General features: G+C 41.2%; 1 protein-coding gene across 8 annotated transcripts in view; it reads right to left on the bottom strand.

Moving 5' to 3' along the window:
* CELF4 (CUGBP Elav-like family member 4) overlaps positions 1 to 19,076 on the bottom strand; it is a 1,036,963-nt gene that overhangs the window by 95,041 nt on the left and 922,846 nt on the right. For all 8 annotated transcript variants that reach the window (XM_066602625.1, XM_066602629.1, XM_066602626.1 and 5 more), the window contains exons 7-8: positions 7,160 to 7,307; positions 505 to 654 (exon numbers count right to left, since the gene is read on the bottom strand). In XM_066602625.1, the coding sequence (XP_066458722.1) occupies positions 505 to 654; positions 7,160 to 7,307 (298 nt within the window). The remainder of the gene's footprint in view (positions 1 to 504; positions 655 to 7,159; positions 7,308 to 19,076) is intronic.

Raw genomic sequence — 19,076 nt, 5'->3', positions numbered from 1 at the left:
GTGGGTGACAACCAGGAATCCTCCATGTGCTACACTACTAATATTAAAAACAAAAATAATGCCCCCTGCTGGTACCATCTCTCTCCGACCCCTGGGAGGCATGCCTCCCAACATTGGAATCCCCATTTACAGATATTTTACATGTTAACCCCAAAATGTCCATGTTTCCTTCTGTGAATTTCATCTGTGGATCACAAAGGTTATTGGGATATTGCTAATAACAAGATGTTCTGCATGAGCTGTGTGCAATTAGATTGCAAGCTGTGAACAACCATGGGACCGTTCACATAAGGGTTGTCATCCATCTCTCTAGCACCCCTGAATATAAGCCATCACATATACTGCTGAATAACTAGACAGATTTTTTCCAATCAGGGTTCTAGGAAAGCAGGATGACTGTCTGGTTGTCACCCAGCTTTTTCAGAACCCTATGACCTGGACGAATCTCTCTCTATGATGCGTGACCAATATGGGTCATAATAATGAAACCTATTGGCTCAGTACCTGGGTAAGGATGGATTCCATTGGCAAACACAGCTTCTGCGGCGGGCTGTCCATTAGCCTGGGGTGGGAGGCCGGTGAATCCATTAACCCCAATTGGTGATGGAATGCTAGGCACAGCTGGTGCGGTGATTCCTGGCGGTGTGCTTCCACCTGCAGAGACAAAAATCAAGCGGTCACCTCCCCAATAATGGTCTGTGTACGGCGGGGTCACATCAAAGCATCAATCGCACGTTACTCCAGACTCTGCTGTGCAGCTGCTGCAGATAGCGACATGAGGGGCAAATTTTAAGAAAAGTGGGAATGTTTCCTAACAAAGTTAACTGCTCCTTTATTATCCACCACTTTTCTTGGTCCTTCTGGTGTTTTGAGGTTCCGAAATGAGACACTTGTTGGAGTTTTTGCGCATGTGGTGGTCTCGCAGTCCGAAGTTTTTATGCCAGTTGTTAGTTCATTTTTATTTATTTTCTATAATTTTTCGTGACTTTAAATTGAATTTTATCCCATTTTTATGTCATCGTCATACAGTCATTCAGTTAATGGAGGTAGAGCGTGCCGAAGATCTCTTCCAGCCGCCAGGCTCCATATACTGTGAACAGGCAGTCATTCAAAGATGAATGTCTGCCTTTTAGTGAGAAGTCGTTCATTAGTTGTTTCGCTTCAGTCACCTAAAACGAAATGCCTAGCGACTGATGAGTGATTTCTGGCTCAGTACTTTGTCATGTCCTGCATTTACATGGGATGACTAATGGCCAAAGTCACTCTTTTAAGTGATTTTTTTGGCTGATAGTTGGCCTATGTAAGCATTTAGTTGGCCCATGTAAAAGTACCCCTAGAGTATTTTAACACATGGTGGAAAGTTCATGCTGTAAATGTCTTAGGGTTCAGTCACACGGGCGCATCGGTGCCCGTGTTCTTGCAGGTAGCAGACGGCCGTACCTGAAGATGGACGTCTCTCTGCAGCGCTGGAGGAAAGAACATGTGACCGGCTTCAGGTACGGCCGTCTGCTAACTGTCAGTCACACAGGCGCATCGCCGCCGGTGTACGGGTGACGATGCGCCCGTGTGACTGAACCCTTACATGTAGATTTTGTTGCAGATTTTCGACTGTTAGCAAATTGGAAACAATTCCGCTGCAAATTCATGTCAAAATCTTCATATACGACAAGCAGATCTTGGTGTGGATTTATCAATGGTGGAATTTTCAGCCACGTCTGAAATCACCCTTAAAAGGCGAAGCTACCTATACAGCAGTTAAAGCTTGTGACATAATTTTTTTTCTTCCGACGCAGTGCTATGGTATTCCCACTGGTGGCAAAGAATGAAGCCTTGTACCTCAATATCCTGGTCCAGCTGGTCAAGACAGAACGGCTTGCTGGTGCTCCCTGGCACCTATACCTTCCTAAATGCAACCCCTAGAGTTAAGGGTGTTTTCTCCAATATTGATGACGTATTCTTAAAATAGGTCATCTATATCTAATTGATGGGGGTCTGCTGCTTGGGCTCCAACTGATCAGCTGTTTGACGTGGCACCAGCATTCACACGATTGCCACTGCCTGTTATTATTGTGGCCACTAAAAAGGGCCGTATTTCTACTGGGACCACTAAAGGAGGTCCTATTATTACCGTGGCAATAAAAGGGGACCCTATTGTAACTGGGACCACTAAAGTGGGCCCCATCATTACTGGGGCCACTAAAGGGCAGCTTGGTACAAGGGGCCTTAGTGCATAGTGCCATAATAAAAGAATAGTGGTGTCAGCTTGTTCATACATTTCCAAGTGCAGTAAAGGAGGTAAAATCTTGAATTGTGATAATCACATCCGTAAACCATGCTTCCTTCTATCTTGGCTAGTATTTTTTATAACAAAGATGCCCCCCCCCTAATAACATAGGGGAGAAGCTCAATACTATTCACTTTACAGTACTGGGCTGTTCTCAGTTGCTGGCCTTGAAAGAGGCCACAGCACTCGCCCAAGCCTCGCATGTCTACAAACAGCTCATCACCGTCCCGATTGGCGGACCCCCACTGGTGTTATTTGTATAGTTTTTCCTCAAGGTAGTTCATCAATATAGAAGTCACGCAACACCCCTATAAATAACAAACTTAGCTCTGCTACATCTTGACTTGTGCATACAGCGGTGTATTCAAAGCCAAATATACAGTAAACATCCAGAACTTCACTGGTTAAATTATACTATGAATTATAATTCAGTAGAAAAATGCAAAATGCCGCAGGCAAATCATTTTACCCCCCTAGGCCTCCGTTTACCCAATGTTAATTGAGTACTAATTACATTCATATTGTTCTCCCATCACATCCCTCGCTGTCATGCCATCTAGTATCTAGAAATCCCCCTTCCTCCTCATACCCCAGCCAAATAAACTAATATTCGGAAAGTTCTAGGGATCTGACGACTCCTTGTGAAATACAATGACAGTCGCTGTGCGAGGGCAAAATTAACACCCGAGCGAATGCACTTTTTCCGTCACCCATTTAAAAAAAAAAAAACAAGAAAAAAAAGAAAAGAAGCGAAAATTTCCCCATCACTTGTGTTGGCAGATTCCCTTTTATTATGAGAGCTGACACCGGCACCTTGATGTGACAGTTCCTTGTGTGCGCTCCTGACTGCGCTGTACGTCTGATGAAAGCGGCGAAGATTTTCAACTGCCTTATCCGCTCGTTTTCGCTTACTAAGCACTCAGCCGCTGCTACTTTCTTTATGTGAAGTGTTGCTGTTTCAGCATGTGTTCATGTATAGCATAGAGAATGCCGTCACCGTTGTGCCACATGTCTTAATGATATTTGGACAGCACCACATTCGGACTAGAAGAACAAGAAATAAAGGGAGGGGGTGCTTAAAGGAGCAGAGTATTGTCACAGGAGAGAAAGTGACGGAAAAGTGTGACTTCATTAAATATTTCATATATAGTGCAGCCGGATTTGGAGCGAAAGGCACTTCAAAGGTCCAACCCTGCAGCAAGAACTGAGTTCTGGAAAGTTTGTGACACTTTTAGCAAGAAACTAACTTTAAAATATTCTTTTCTCTTTTCCTTTTTTTTTTCTTTTGTCTTTATGTCTTTGGTGAGAAGAAATGTACAAATATATTACTACTATACTCCTGTCAATTATGGACAAGTCTAAGCTTGAGAAGAGAATTGTAGATAGAGCATAAATTATATTATTGAGATATACAGTGGCCTCTAGGAAATTTGTCAATTATTTTGACTTCTTATTGCAATGCAAAATATATTGGAATCATTCCTTATGTACAAGAATATAACTAGTATTTTTCTGCCCCAATGTACAAGAATATAACTACTATAATACTACTTCCACTGTACAAGAATATAACTAGTATTTTTCTGCCCCCTATGTACAAGACTATAACTACTATAATACTGCCCCTATGTACAAGAATATAACTACTATAATACTGCTCCCTATGCACAAGAATATAACTACTATAATACTGCCCCTATGTACAAGAATATAACTACTATAATACTGCCTCATATGTACAAGAATATAATTACTATAATACTGCTCCCTATGTACAAGAATATAACTACTATAATACTGCCTCCTATGTACAAGAATATAACTACTATAATACTGCTCCCTATGTACAAGAATATAACTACTATAATACTGCCCCCTATGTACAAGAATATAACTACTATAATACTGCCCCCTATGTACAAGAATATAACTACTATAATACTGCCCCCTATGTACAAGAATATAACTACTATAATACTGCTCCCTATGTACAAGAATATAACTACTAGAATACTGCCCCCTATGTACAAGAATATAACTACTATAATACTGTCCCCTATGTACAAGAGTATAACTACTATAATACTGCCTCCTATGTACAAGACTATAACTACTATAATACTGCCCCCTATGTACAAGAATATAACTACTATAATACTGCTCCCTATGTACAAGAATATAACTACTATAATACTGCCCCCTATGTACAAGAATATAACTACTATAATACTGCCCCCTATGTACAAGAATATAACTACTATAATACTGCCTCCTATGTACAAGAATATAACTACTATAATACTGCCTCCTATGTACAAGAATATAACTACTATAATACTGCCCCCTATGTACAAGAATATAACTACTATAATACTGCTCCCTATGTACAAGAATATAACTACTATAATACTGCTCCCATGTACAAGAATATAACTACTATAATACTGTCTCCTATGTACAAGAATATAAATACTATAATACTGCCCCCTATGTACAAGAATATAACTACTATAATACTGCCTCCTATGTACAAGAATATAACTACTATAATACTGCCTCCTATGTACAAGAATATAACTACTATAATACTGCCCCCTATGTACAAGAATATAACTACTATAATACTGCTCCCTATGTACAAGAATATAACTACTATAATACTGCCTCATATGTACAAGAATATAATTACTATAATACTGCTCCCTATGTACAAGAATATAACTACTATAATACTGCCTCCTATGTACAAGAATATAACTACTATAATACTGCTCCCTATGTACAAGAATATAACTACTATAATACTGCCCCCTATGTACAAGAATATAACTACTATAATACTGCCCCCTATGTACAAGAATATAACTACTATAATACTGCCCCCTATGTACAAGAATATAACTACTATAATACTGCTCCCTATGTACAAGAATATAACTACTAGAATACTGCCCCCTATGTACAAGAATATAACTACTATAATACTGCCCCCTATGTACAAGAGTATAACTACTATAATACTGCCTCCTATGTACAAGACTATAACTACTATAATACTGCCCCCTATGTACAAGAATATAACTACTATAATACTGCTCCCTATGTACAAGAATATAACTACTATAATACTGCCCCCTATGTACAAGAATATAACTACTATAATACTGCCCCCTATGTACAAGAATATAACTACTATAATACTGCCTCCTATGTACAAGAATATAACTACTATAATACTGCCTCCTATGTACAAGAATATAACTACTATAATACTGCCCCCTATGTACAAGAATATAACTACTATAATACTGCTCCCTATGTACAAGAATATAACTACTATAATACTGCTCCCATGTACAAGAATATAACTACTATAATACTGTCTCCTATGTACAAGAATATAAATACTATAATACTGCCCCCTATGTACAAGAATATAACTACTATAATACTGCCTCCTATGTACAAGAATATAACTACTATAATACTGCCTCCTATGTACAAGAATATAACTACTATAATACTGCCCCCTATGTACAAGAATATAACTACTATAATACTGCTCCCTATGTACAAGAATATAACTACTATAATACTGCCTCATATGTACAAGAATATAATTACTATAATACTGCTCCCTATGTACAAGAATATAACTACTATAATACTGCCTCCTATGTACAAGAATATAACTACTATAATACTGCTCCCTATGTACAAGAATATAACTACTATAATACTGCCCCCTATGTACAAGAATATAACTACTATAATACTGCCCCCTATGTACAAGAATATAACTACTATAATACTGCCCCCTATGTACAAGAATATAACTACTATAATACTGCTCCCTATGTACAAGAATATAACTACTAGAATACTGCCCCCTATGTACAAGAATATAACTACTATAATACTGCCCCCTATGTACAAGAGTATAACTACTATAATACTGCCTCCTATGTACAAGAATATAACTACTATAATACTGCCCCCTATGTACAAGAATATAACTACTATAATACTGCTCCCTATGTACAAGAATATAACTACTATAATACTGCCCCCTATGTACCAGAATATAACTACTATAATACTGCCCCCTATGTACAAGAATATAACTACTATAATACTGCCTCCTATGTACAAGAATATAACTACTATAATACTGCCTCCTATGTACAAGAATATAACTACTATAATACTGCCCCCTATGTACAAGAATATAACTACTATAATACTGCTCCCTATGTACAAGAATATAACTACTATAATACTGCTCCCATGTACAAGAATATAACTACTATAATACTGTCTCCTATGTACAAGAATATAAATACTATAATACTGCCCCCTATGTACAAGAATATAACTACTATAATACTGCCTCCTATGTAGAAGAATATAACTACTATAATACTGCCTCCTATGTACAAGAATATAACTACTATAATACTGCCCCCTATGTACAAGAATATAACTACTATAATACTGCTCCCTATGTACAAGAATATAACTACTATAATACTGCTCCTATGTACAAGAGTATAACTACTATAATACTGCCCCCTATGTACAAGAATATAACTACTATAATACTGCCCCCTATGTACAAGAGTATAACTACTATAATACTGTCTCCTATGTACAAGAATATAAATACTATAATACTGTCTCCTATGTACAAGAATATAACTAATATAATACTGCCCCCTATGTACAAAAATATAACTACAACATGAAAATAACTACTGATTGAGAAGTTTGGTTTAGTCTATGAAATACCTGTGACATCTGGAAGACTCATTACAGACACTGAGACAATGTGGAGAAGGTTCTTATTATTGGGAGTCATTGATATAGATTTCTTACCTGATGTTGGTGTCATTGGAGCAGCAGCCAGGCCATTCATATTCAGGGCAGCCATTTGTTGCATCTGAGCTGCTGCAAAGGCGGCCATCGGATTCAGGTATCCACCCTGTGCTACGGAAGCCATAATGGCGGCCTGTTGCTGCATCAGCTGAAAGACAGGGAACAGACAAAAAATATCAGAAGTTACTGGCGGGACCCCCCCAACTCCCCAAAAATAAGGGCAACTGGCAGATCAACGACAATAATCAGTGGAGAAGGGACCTTGTGTCTGTATATAGCAGTGGTCTCCAACCTGTGGCTCCCCAAACTACAAGTTCCATCACGCACTGACAACCTGAGCAACTGGAGTGAAAAACCATGGATTGGAGACCACTCATATATAAGATTTCCTATGGATTTGGTCATTGACGAAGTCTTCACTTCTTCCTTCATGTCTTCAAATACAGTAGGAAATATGTATCATAGAGGCAGTGCATGTAACTTCTAAGGGGTCCCTGGAGAGAAGGGGCCAAGCCCTGATTGTTCCATTGTTTTTGTTTAAGGGTAGGTATCATCCAAACAGGACACCCTCTTGGTCAAAGTTTAACCAAGAGGGTGTGAAGAAGAAACAAAAAACAGACTTTTATTACTGGAAGATCAAATTGGCATCGTAATGGGAGCCCACTTTAATCACTAGTATGAGACTCCCAACTCTTCTATATATGACATTGACTAGTTACATGGATACAAACTGCCTTCTTACATATAGCAAAAACTCTGCATGCACAAGTCAGTGTCGTGTACGAGTTCTGGAAGAAGAGAGCTTATTTCTATTGTCTGAAGGAGGTAACATGGCACATTGCTTTTGGGTGATAAGATTACGGACCATAAGGACCATCTATTCTGTGACCACAGTAGTCAGTCTGATAATTTGAGTCATGGCAAGACCTTCTTTTGCATGCTTTGCCCTGTATCTACATACCCTGGCCAAGACTGACTGGCTTGTTGGCACCCGCTTGACACCAAGAGCTCATGGCATAAATCCTCCGGGCCTCCTAAATAGTGATAAGTGAACTTTTCAAAAGTTCAGCTGACTCAGCTCACCAAATTTGGCCAAAAAGTTTGATTCAGTCTGAAATAGTTCTAACCGTAACAGAACTTCACCTGCACCCGTAAAGCTGGTGTGTAGTGCTGTGCAAAAGCCATAAAACACTGTATAACACTTCTATATCAAAAGAAGAAGAAGAGGAAAAAGAAGAGGAAAATGAATGCGCATGTGAACGAACCCATTGGAATCAATGGGTTCTATTTTCTGCATATTGAACGTGAAAGTACACCCCTGTGAATAAGCCCCAGCCATCAATTTACTATAGCACTGTGACATCAGAACAGCCCAACTGTGCCACAGATAACGAATCCCGCTCTGCTACATATGATCAACCGAATTATGCCACACCTGACCAATCAAGATATGTCATCTGGTCAACCCAGCCATGCTGCATCCGACAAATCCAGCTTTGCTACATCTGACCATCCTAACTATGCCATATCAGATCAACCCAGCTATGCCACATCTGATTAACTATGCCATATCTGACCAATCTAGCTCTGCCCTATTCGACCAACTCGGCTATGCCGTGTTTGACAACCTAGCAATGCTACATGTAATCAGTCCAGCTCTGCTACATCGAGACCAACCCAACTATGCCACATTTGACAAACTGAGCTATGCCACATCTGATTAATCTAGTTCTGCTACAGCTAATCAACTCAGCTGTACTGCATCTGAGAAACCAGTTATGCTATATGTCATCAATCCAGCTATGCCACCTCTAATCAATCCAGCTCTGCTACATCTGACCACCCCAACTATGCCACATCTGACCAGTCCAACTATGCCACATATGACAAACTGAGCTATGCCACATCTGATGAATCTAGTTCTGCTACATCTGATCATCTCAGTTATGACACATCTGACAATCCAGCTATGCTATATGTCATCAATCCAGCTACGCTACCTCTAATCAATCCAGCTCTGCTACATCTGACCAACCAAACTATGCCGCATGTGACCAATCCAGCTACACTACATGTGATAATCCCAACTATGCCACAGTTATCCCATCCAGCTTTGTTAATCAATCCAGCTATGCCACATCTGACCAACACAGCTCTGCTACATTTAACCAACCCAAATATGCCAAATGTGAGCAACCCAACTCTACTTCATCTGACTAGCCCAACTATGCCTAATCTCACCAACTCTGCTCTGCTACATCTAACCACCCGATGTATGCCACATCTGCTATATCTAAGAATGAATTATCATGATAAACATGATATTTTTCCTGGCACGCATCACAAAAGATAAATTGCTCAGTGCGGGCCGGTTGGTTATCTGGACTGTACCAGCCTACATCTGGCTCTGGGCACAGGATCAATAACCTCACCCCAGTCAGCCCCACCCGCCAGCAGAAACAAATAACCAGCCGCAGGGCTTTCTGGTGCTCTTCTCTGCTCTGGATCTCATAGTCCATTGCAATTTGGGATTGGGGGGCCGCACTTTGTTGTTCGGGCAGCTGCACCAGATTCTCATGTATATTTAATACATGTCTTCATGCCAATGCTCCTGTCCATGCCAGAGACGTCTGAGAAACTACGCTCATTATAATATGGTTCTGGCACCAGCATCCGTCATAGCGTAATATTAAAATTTAAATACATTTAGACCCTCTGTGCCTCATGTGCGGCGTACAACCACGTGCCACGTAGGAGTCTTTGTATCAGTCCTTTACAAGTGAGCATGGGGGGTAGGTAACTGTCTTACTTGATGCCTGATGGGTTGCCCACTACCATATAGGACACCATGAGTACTGTAAACTGCATATGATGTTGGGCGCTCGGGGACAAGTGATAGCTTTGCTAGTTATAGTATATAGAGTGGATCTCAGGTTAGAGCCCATTCCTCCACTTATGATTTTCCAGTTGTAGATCTATAATACCAGATTACAGTGGACGATCACTGCATTAGGAACACCTACTCAATAACGGGTGGGTCCATCTTTTTGGGTGATCACAGCTTTCAGATGTCAGGGAAGAGGTTCTACAAGGTGGTGGACACCCTCCATACTCAACTCCACCCATGCCCATTGCAGAAGCTCCGTCAGTTGGAGCACAATTTGTGGATAAGTGGAAGTAGATCTCATAGATCTTTCCAGTATATCCCAAACATGTTCAATGGGGTTACAGTCTGTTTCAGTTTGGGGGCCAAGGCAGTGTGAAGAAATCATTGTCAACCACTTCCTTAGCGATCCAAGTTCAATGAAATGGAGCGTTGTCCTGTTGAAAGATGGCATTGTGGTTGGGGAAGATGTCCAGAAGTTATGGGGACAGATAACAGGCCCCTAAAGTGTTCACCATTCAAGGATTGTGGTATGATGACCAATGGTCAGAGGGCATGCCAGGAAAACACTCCCCAGACTATGACACCGCCACCACCAGCCTGTTGAACATCAATGGCCCATCAATTGGATATGGTTTCATGCTGCTTACACCAGATGCAGTAGGGAATGGAACTTGTCACTCCATACGACCTTCTACCACGTGTCCAAGGTCCTCTGTCGTCACTATCGCCCATGTGAGACTTTGTTAGCGATGACATTATCAGAGGCATCCTTGCCAATCTTTGGCTATTGAACCCCAGTTGACACAAGATATACCGCATGGTCATTTTGGAAATTTGTCTAACTTCCACTTTGCTCTACTGCTGGGTCAGTTGGTCCACTGTGGCAATGCCATTGCATAGAGACCAGACGTATGCCTCACAGCAGTGTGGCTATATGTGCTTCGGTGACTTCATCCGTAGCTCTGATAACCATCTAAGTGTGCACATCTACGGTGTATAGATGCTGTACAACAGGATGTCATTGAATGTGCCATTATCATATGCTGTGTGGCATTGCAGCTAACCCTTCATTCATATCAATGAGCTGCAATACTAGACACAACCACGGACAGTGTGGCGCTGCTGAGAATCTCAAAAACCTTTCCGGCGAACACAGGTGCATGGCTTGTTTCATTGCGGCGAGCCCTGTACCATGTGTCAGTAAAACATGATCGTGATGGGTTTGTAGCCTCCAGATTTAACAGCAATATCTCCATTCACTGACAGCAGTTAGAGATTTTGAAAAAAAAAGTTCCAGAAGTTTTCTTTATGCAAAAATGATGCATAATTTGCATAAACTTCTCTGATCAGCGGCATAATGTACACTTTATTTTACTTCATTTTTATGGATTAACGAGAGTCCAAATGCATCTTCCCCAGCAGAGGAGTAGCGTCTTCTTATAAATGACTGACATAAAAGCCGCTCGAAATGATAAAATCCAGATCCAGACAGCAGATGTAATGGAGGCAACGGTCTGTACATTAGCCTTTATGCGCCGTAAATGGCTTGCATTGCCTCCTTAGTGAACTGTACTTGAATATGGAAGGTGCATCAGGACTCGGCTCTCAGGTCTAATTACGCCTATTATATTTGCACTTTCACCATCACAAAGACCGCGGCGGCTTTCAAAAAGTCTGCAGAATCCGGAACAAAGGAAGAAAAAAATCTAGCTTTCCAAAAGCAGCCGCCATCCTTTTCTATAGTAATAAACCGGCATTCACCATCCACTCACCGCTTCCGAAGTTTTACAAATTAATTGTATCTTCAAGAAAGTGGAACCTAATTTGCTTTACGATCACAGGCAGTTAATTATTGGCCTAATATATAAAGAAGCGAGAAAGGTGGAATGTAATAATAAACTACAGAGCGGTCACTTGTTAAACCCAGCGCAGTCTGCCAGAAACTAAGAAGGGTGTTTACTATGTATCAAAAATATAAACGAGGATGAAGAGAGACATCTATCTATCTATCTATCTATCTATCTATCTATCTCTCTCTCTATCTATTTCTCTATCTATCAAATATCTATCTCATATCTATCTATCTATCTCATATCTATCTCATATCTATCTCATATCTATCTCTCTATCTCATATCTATCTATCTATCTAATATCTATCTATCTATCTATCTCATATCTATCTATCTATCTCATATCTATCTCTCTATCTCATATCTATCTATCTATCTCATATCTAACTATCTATCTCATATCTATCTATCTCATATCTATCTATCTCATATCTATCTATCTATCTATCTCATATCTAACTATCTATCTTATATCTATCTATCTCATATCTATCTATCTCATATTTATCTATCTCATATCTATCTATCTATCTCATATTTATCTATCTCATATCTATCTATCTCATATCTATCTATCTCATATCTATCTATCTATCTATCTATCTATCTATCTATCTATCTATCTATCTATCTATCTATCTATCTATCTCATATCTATCTATCTCATATCTATCTATCTATCTATCTCATATCTAACTATCTATCTTATATCTATCTATCTCATATCTATCTATCTCATATTTATCTATCTCATATCTATCTATCTCATATCTATCCATCCATCCATCCATCCGTGTTGGCCTTAGGTAAAATGACACTCAGAGCTTAATTTTTTTGTTATCCTCCCCCGTCGTAATAAAAAAACTATATGTATATTGCACTACAGTCTGCCTGTATTCTGCTTCTGCAAAAAGTACCAAAATAACAGTGTACCCACACCAAAACAGCTCAGTGAATAAATTCAGCACCAGAACCAAACTCATAACATAAATACATTGCCAGCACCAAACTTATAACGTAAACAGAACCAAGTTCACAACATAAATACAGCACCAGAACTAAGCTCATAACATAAATACAGCGCAAACCAACTTCAGTACATAGATACAATACTAGAACCAAGTTCATAACTTAAATACCTCTTACCTCACCACAACCAGCCGTGAAATAATTTATCCTCTGTTTCTACAATGGATGGATAAAGGGAACAAGTGCCATGCCCTGTAGTGCTATGGTGGTGGGAAAGTATGTGCATGGGGAGGGGGTGGGCAGATAAATATAGGTTCTTCTGATGATGTGATGGAAGGTGGGACAAATAAATGCTGGGCGTTCTAGTCCTGGAGTGGTGGGATCGTAGGTAGGACAAATGGGTGCTCAAGTAAATGCCACATGTTGTGGCCGAAACGTTGTTCAGATGTGGATTGAATAAAAAGCATCCGTGGGATGTGAAACCTTTTTCACCTATATGCTGCTTAGACTTTGTTTGGTCTAATTCTAGATTGGTGGGATAGAAGGTGGAAAAAAATAAGTGCTGGACCTTCTAGTCCTAGGGTGGTAGGATGGGGGGGAGCAGGAGAAATTACTGCTGGAACATCTAGCCTGAGGGTAATGGGATGGGTTAGGTGTAGGTAGATGCTAGACTTTCTAAGCCTCGTCAGGAGAGAGAGCTCAGTTTTGTTTGTCATATGGCCCTCTTGTCCTGAGCCTTTCTACATCTGCTTTGAATCTCCATGACGTCATACTCACCTACTCTTTTACCTTAGCCACCCTTCCAAGCTATAATATTGTGAAATGACCAACTCCCGATGGTTTCAACTAGTAAAATAGGGCAGAGCTGGCATAATGCATGAAGATATTCTTAGATCCTTAACTTTTCTTTCTACTTTTAATGCAATTACCTAAATTATTAGATGAATATTTTTGCCTGAATGTCTTTTAATAGTAGATAAGAGGAATCCCCTCCAGAGAACATGCTGATACAATATATATTGCCGGCTTATATAAGGACAGAACAGATGTGCCAGCCGGTGTCATCCTACAGAACATTATGTTCCTAAGATATCGGAAGAGAAGTAAAAGAAAAAAATCTACAGTTTCTTAATGAACATCCGAGTGTCCTTCTGCCATAAAATAGCAGGGAAGTCCTCCTGGACCGCGGCGTCTCCATTGTGTGTGACAGAGAAGATCGGACTCTGCCAGATGAAGATCAGAGACGCTGACTGCATGGGGAAAGTTCTGACAAAACTAGTTAGGAATTTGGAGAGCCCCGTCTCAGGGGGAGGAAAGTACATTTTAGGTTATCACATTCTATTTGCTTGCTAGAAAAGTCAGACGCAAGGGCTGCTAATGCAGTTTGATGCCTTCCCATGTAATGATCTTGAGGGGAAGGCTTAGCTCTCAATGTGGAGTCACTTCATGTCATTCTGAAGCAGATCACATAATTTCCAATGTACTCTCTGTCCCTGGGATTTGTAAACAAAGTTCTCGGCAAACCAATAACCCTTCAAGTGCAGAGAGCTGGAAATGGAAGATTCTCAGTTGCTTTGGGACTAATATCTCAGAGCTGATAAAGTCTACCACAATCTTGAATGTTGTTGTACATGTCTGCTGTAGAAAGGGCATGACGCGGCTTACTCATGGCGACCAGGGATGAGGGAGTAGACATACTGAAGAGGGGCCAGACAGCATCAATAACAATGAGGGCCCTCTTATACATACTAATTCTAGTCATCACCTCATCCAGTGTTGGTTTGGGATTTGATGGACCTGCCAGTGGAATTGATACTTAGAGCCCTTGTCCTACCCAATGATTCTCACAATAGTGAGTTTGCGACATTGTGTTTTCTGTGACCTAAATACATCAGCAGCATATGATTTTCTACTGATAGTTTGTAACAATGTATCAATTTGGACTGGCAAACAGAAGTTCTCTATCAGCTCACACCTCAGGAAGGCTACTGTTCTCCCAGTATCACCACTGACGAGTCAGAACTGAAGGCTGTCCAGCAGTTCAGCTACCTGGGGTGCATAATCTCCTCATCAAGGGGTTGGACCCGATGACCCTGTAGGTCCCTTGAAACTCTACCATTCTATGATTCTAGATATCAAAATTGATAAAGAGATTGACAACAGACTGACAAAGGCAAGCAGCACATTTGGTAGACTATATAAAGGAGCATGGTGCAACAAACACTTGACGAAAAGCACAAACATGAATGTGTATAGAGCTGTCAAATTGACAACCCTTTTATATGACTCAGAGTCATGGGTCATCTGTTGTCATCATCTACGACTCCTTGAATGCTTCCATCAGCGTTGTCTGTGCACCATTCTTAACATTCATTGGTACATTTAACTACCAACAATGACGTCCTCAAAAAAGTGGAAATCACCAGTATTGTAGCCAAGCTATTGAAGAAACAATTATGCTGGGCAAGACATATTTCCAGGATGGATAATCACCATTAGCCCAAGATTGTGCTGTATGGTGGGCTCAGAACTGGTCACCAAAATAGAGGGGCACTGAAGAAGAGGTATAACAAGTCTCTGAAGTCCCCTGGAGCCTGTCATGTTGATCACAATAAGTGGTCTACTCTAGCCTCCATTCTCAGAGCTTGGAGGCATATCACTCACCAAACGGCCTCCTCTTTTGAGAATTTAGAACTAGCTTTACCCTGCAATTATTGTGGCCAAATCTGTCTATCCTGACTCATCAACAACCAACGAGCATGTAGTAGATGTGAAAAGCCCCTTACTTAAATCTCCGTTCACAAAGCCAAGCCATACATTAATCTGGACCCAGGCTGTTAAAGTTCACATTATATTGTCTACATTGGATAAAACTATAGCAATGATAGTGTTGGATAAGCGCAGTGTTTCCATTCACTAACAGAATGCTAATAAGGCTATGGCAATAAGGCTATGTTCATACTGGCCTTTGGGTGTTATGTTTTTCTGTTCTGTCTTGGGACAGACAGTCATCCATCATAGAACAGATCCATTGTATGACAGAAACAAATGATGCCACACAGACCCCATTGATTATAATGGGGTCCATCCAGGATCAGGGATGCTGCCTGTTACTTTCCTGAATGAAATGGCATAGAATGTTGTGCTGTTTCATTGGGAATTCACATCGGATCTGAGCTGGAGCCTCTAACACAAATGTGAAGAGAGCAAGAGGTTGGCCTCTACTCTTGGCATAACCAATGGAGGGTTAAAGGGGTTGTTCCATCTCAGCATTTCCTGGCTGAGATGAGAAACCCGCAGCTGGTTTCTCGAACACCTCTTCAGAAATAGCTGAGTTGGCAGAATTACACTGTTTCAGTAACTCCCATTGAAGTGAATAACAGTTATGGAAACAGTGTAGCACACTGTGTACTCAGCTCTTTCCATAACACTGATTCACTTCAATGGGAGTGACAGAAACAATGTAAGGCTGCCGCCTTGGTTGTTTCTATGACAGTCGGAGAGGTGGTTGGGAAAACAGCCATGGGTTTCTCATTTCAGTCAGGAAGTACTGCGATGTCAAAACCCCTTTAATATAATACATTTCCTTGTAGAACTGTCTAGTAAGAAAGTTAACCTGACCACAAGAGTTGGGTTGGGCTTGCTACTTATGACCACTTACTGTCTCTTTGGTGTCGCTCTTTCAGCTTTCTTAAGCTCTTGTATCAATGCTCTCATTTAAAAGGAGTCTCATAAATTCCCCTTAAAGTGGTCACTGTCATTTCAATGACTTTATGTTAATCTGATAGCCAATGTGATAACTTGGAAAACTGTAATTCACTTTATTTGCCAAAACTGACTTTTCTGCCCAAAAAATCATTCCAAAGTGCTGGCCACAAGGGGTTTCTCCTCTTTCTAAAATGCTGTCCACTGCCTGTTGTCAAGCGCTTCCTGTCTCTAGTAATAGTCAAAAACAAGAAGGAAGTGGGGGCATGACTTAGCTTGCATAAGGATGCTCAGTGTAATACATACAGCCTGTTCATCCTGCCTTCATCTGCTGCTATACTTTGTGAACTAGTGTACTGCCTCTCCTCCCTCCTTTCTCAGCTCTGTACAGTAAGTAGCCATCAGTCCTGATAACATCCTGTCCATCTTCCATCCTCCTATGCCGTGTCTGCCAGACAGCTGTGTAATGTTTGTGCCAATACTGCAGCTCCCAGAATGTCCTCCTGTGATTACTGCTGAACTCCTGCATCTAGTAAGGGCTTATTCACACATCTGGGTGCTTGCTGTATTTGCAGCTGACAGCACACTGACCCATTATAGTCCATGGGGCTATACAGATGTGTTTTTTTTAACATGATGTGTAAAATAAAATCGCAGCACATCCTATTGTAGTCTAACTTCCTGGGATGGCAGTCATCCATTCAAGTCAATGAGTATGCAAAAAAACAACTGGATGTTCTCCATGTGCACTTCATTTTTCACGGATCATTGCATGGATAAAAAAAATGGATGACAGGGATGAGCAAGAATAGATGCAAACAATGCATACAGATACAACACAGACATACACATGGATTCAAATCAGTCCGATTTTTACGGACCAAAGTCTGACACGCTCATTTGAAGAAGTCTTAACAGGTATCATTGTGCTCTTGCTGATAACACAGCTCTGCAGTGCTCAGAATGACTTATAGAAATTGCTGACAGTCACGAACAAAAACCCTAGGGCTCAGTCAGACAAGCATTTCCTTTGCACAGCTATATGCGCAAAAAAATGCGCTCCATGGTTGTGCGAAATGCGCGTGATCGAAGCTCCATGCTTTTTTTTTTACATGTGCCCAAAATAGTGTGTACAGGCCTTCAATGGGCAAAGTTTCAGATGCCCGTTCACTGGAGCAGCTGTGCTTCTAGTAGCGCAGCTGCTCTACGAACGTCCTCTGTTCAGTGTTCAGTGATGATGAGACTCCCCACGGGGACGAAAGGATTCCCTGTCACAGCTGTGGCAGAGGACCGCGATGCTATCCCATTGCTTTTAATAGGGCTGGTGCTGCTGCTGCCCCATTGAAAGCAATGGGATGAAGGCAACCCTCCGCAGTGATGATTTTCGGGGGGTGGCTTGAAATATAAGCCCTACCCAAAAAATCATCCCTAGCTGTTAAAAAAAAAAAATAAAATAAAATTTAACTCACCTCGAAGCGCTGTCCGGCTTTTCTCCCTGTTCCCCGCAGTCTTCTTTTGTATTCTGGTGGCCGTGGATTGAAAAATCCCTGCCTCCAGAAAGAGCTGCCTCTGATTGGCTGAGTGCGGTGACCAATCAGAGGCAGTGCTCAGCTGTCTTTCAATGAATGGCTGACTGCTTCTAATTGGTCTCAGCGCTCAGCCAATCAGAGCCAGCACTTTCAGGAGGCGCTTTTAGCTGTGAGATGGGATTCTTTCATCCCCACAGGGAGTCCCATCATCACTGAACATTGTGACAGTGCTGTCACAGTGTTCAGTGATGAGGGGACTTCCAGCGAGGACTAACAGAACTCTCCAGGAGTCTCCTTATTCCCTGTCAGCTCTGTAACAGCACTCAATATCTTTGCGTGCAACATGGACCTTACCGGCAACACATAATAGGCAGGCATGTCCTATCTTTTGCAGGTGCGAGTATTTTGCGCCTCTAAAAAATGGACATGTGAACACCTCATAGGAAACCAATGGTTCTAATAAATGTGATTTTTGGGGGACATAGGCACGCACAAAAAAAATTGCTCGTCTGACCGCAGTCTTACTGTGATATCTTGTGAGAGCCACTGGTGCACTTTGACTACCATTACTGGAGTAATCAATTTCCTCCATGTCTGTGTTCTTGCTCCCTCCATTCAGTGCAGAGCAATCTGCTCACAGATCAGGATAGCACTCAGTGGCGTAGCTATAGGGGTCGCAGTGGTCGCCGTTGTGGCTAGGCCCCCTAAGCCAGGGGAACTCAAGGCCCCCTTTCACCACAATAGCAGGCAAGAGTGTAGTTACTGTGTCCCCCGTTGAACGAACCCCAGTGCACACAGAGCAAACTTTGACACCTACTCAGAGTGGGGATATGTCAGGTTTCGCAGGGTGTATAGCATGCCTCACTCCTCTCCTATCTCCTGGCTCTCCAGTGCTCAAAAAGTACTATGAGAGCTGGGAGATGGCGGTGGGGGGGAGGGGGGGAGACGATGGGAGTCAGGCACGCTACAATCTTT

This window comes from Eleutherodactylus coqui, chromosome 5, assembly GCF_035609145.1.
Source record: "Eleutherodactylus coqui strain aEleCoq1 chromosome 5, aEleCoq1.hap1, whole genome shotgun sequence".
Classification (NCBI taxonomy): Eukaryota; Metazoa; Chordata; class Amphibia; order Anura; family Eleutherodactylidae; genus Eleutherodactylus; species Eleutherodactylus coqui.
Note: the sequence above shows the minus strand (reverse complement) of the source record. Positions and strands in the feature narration are given on the sequence as shown.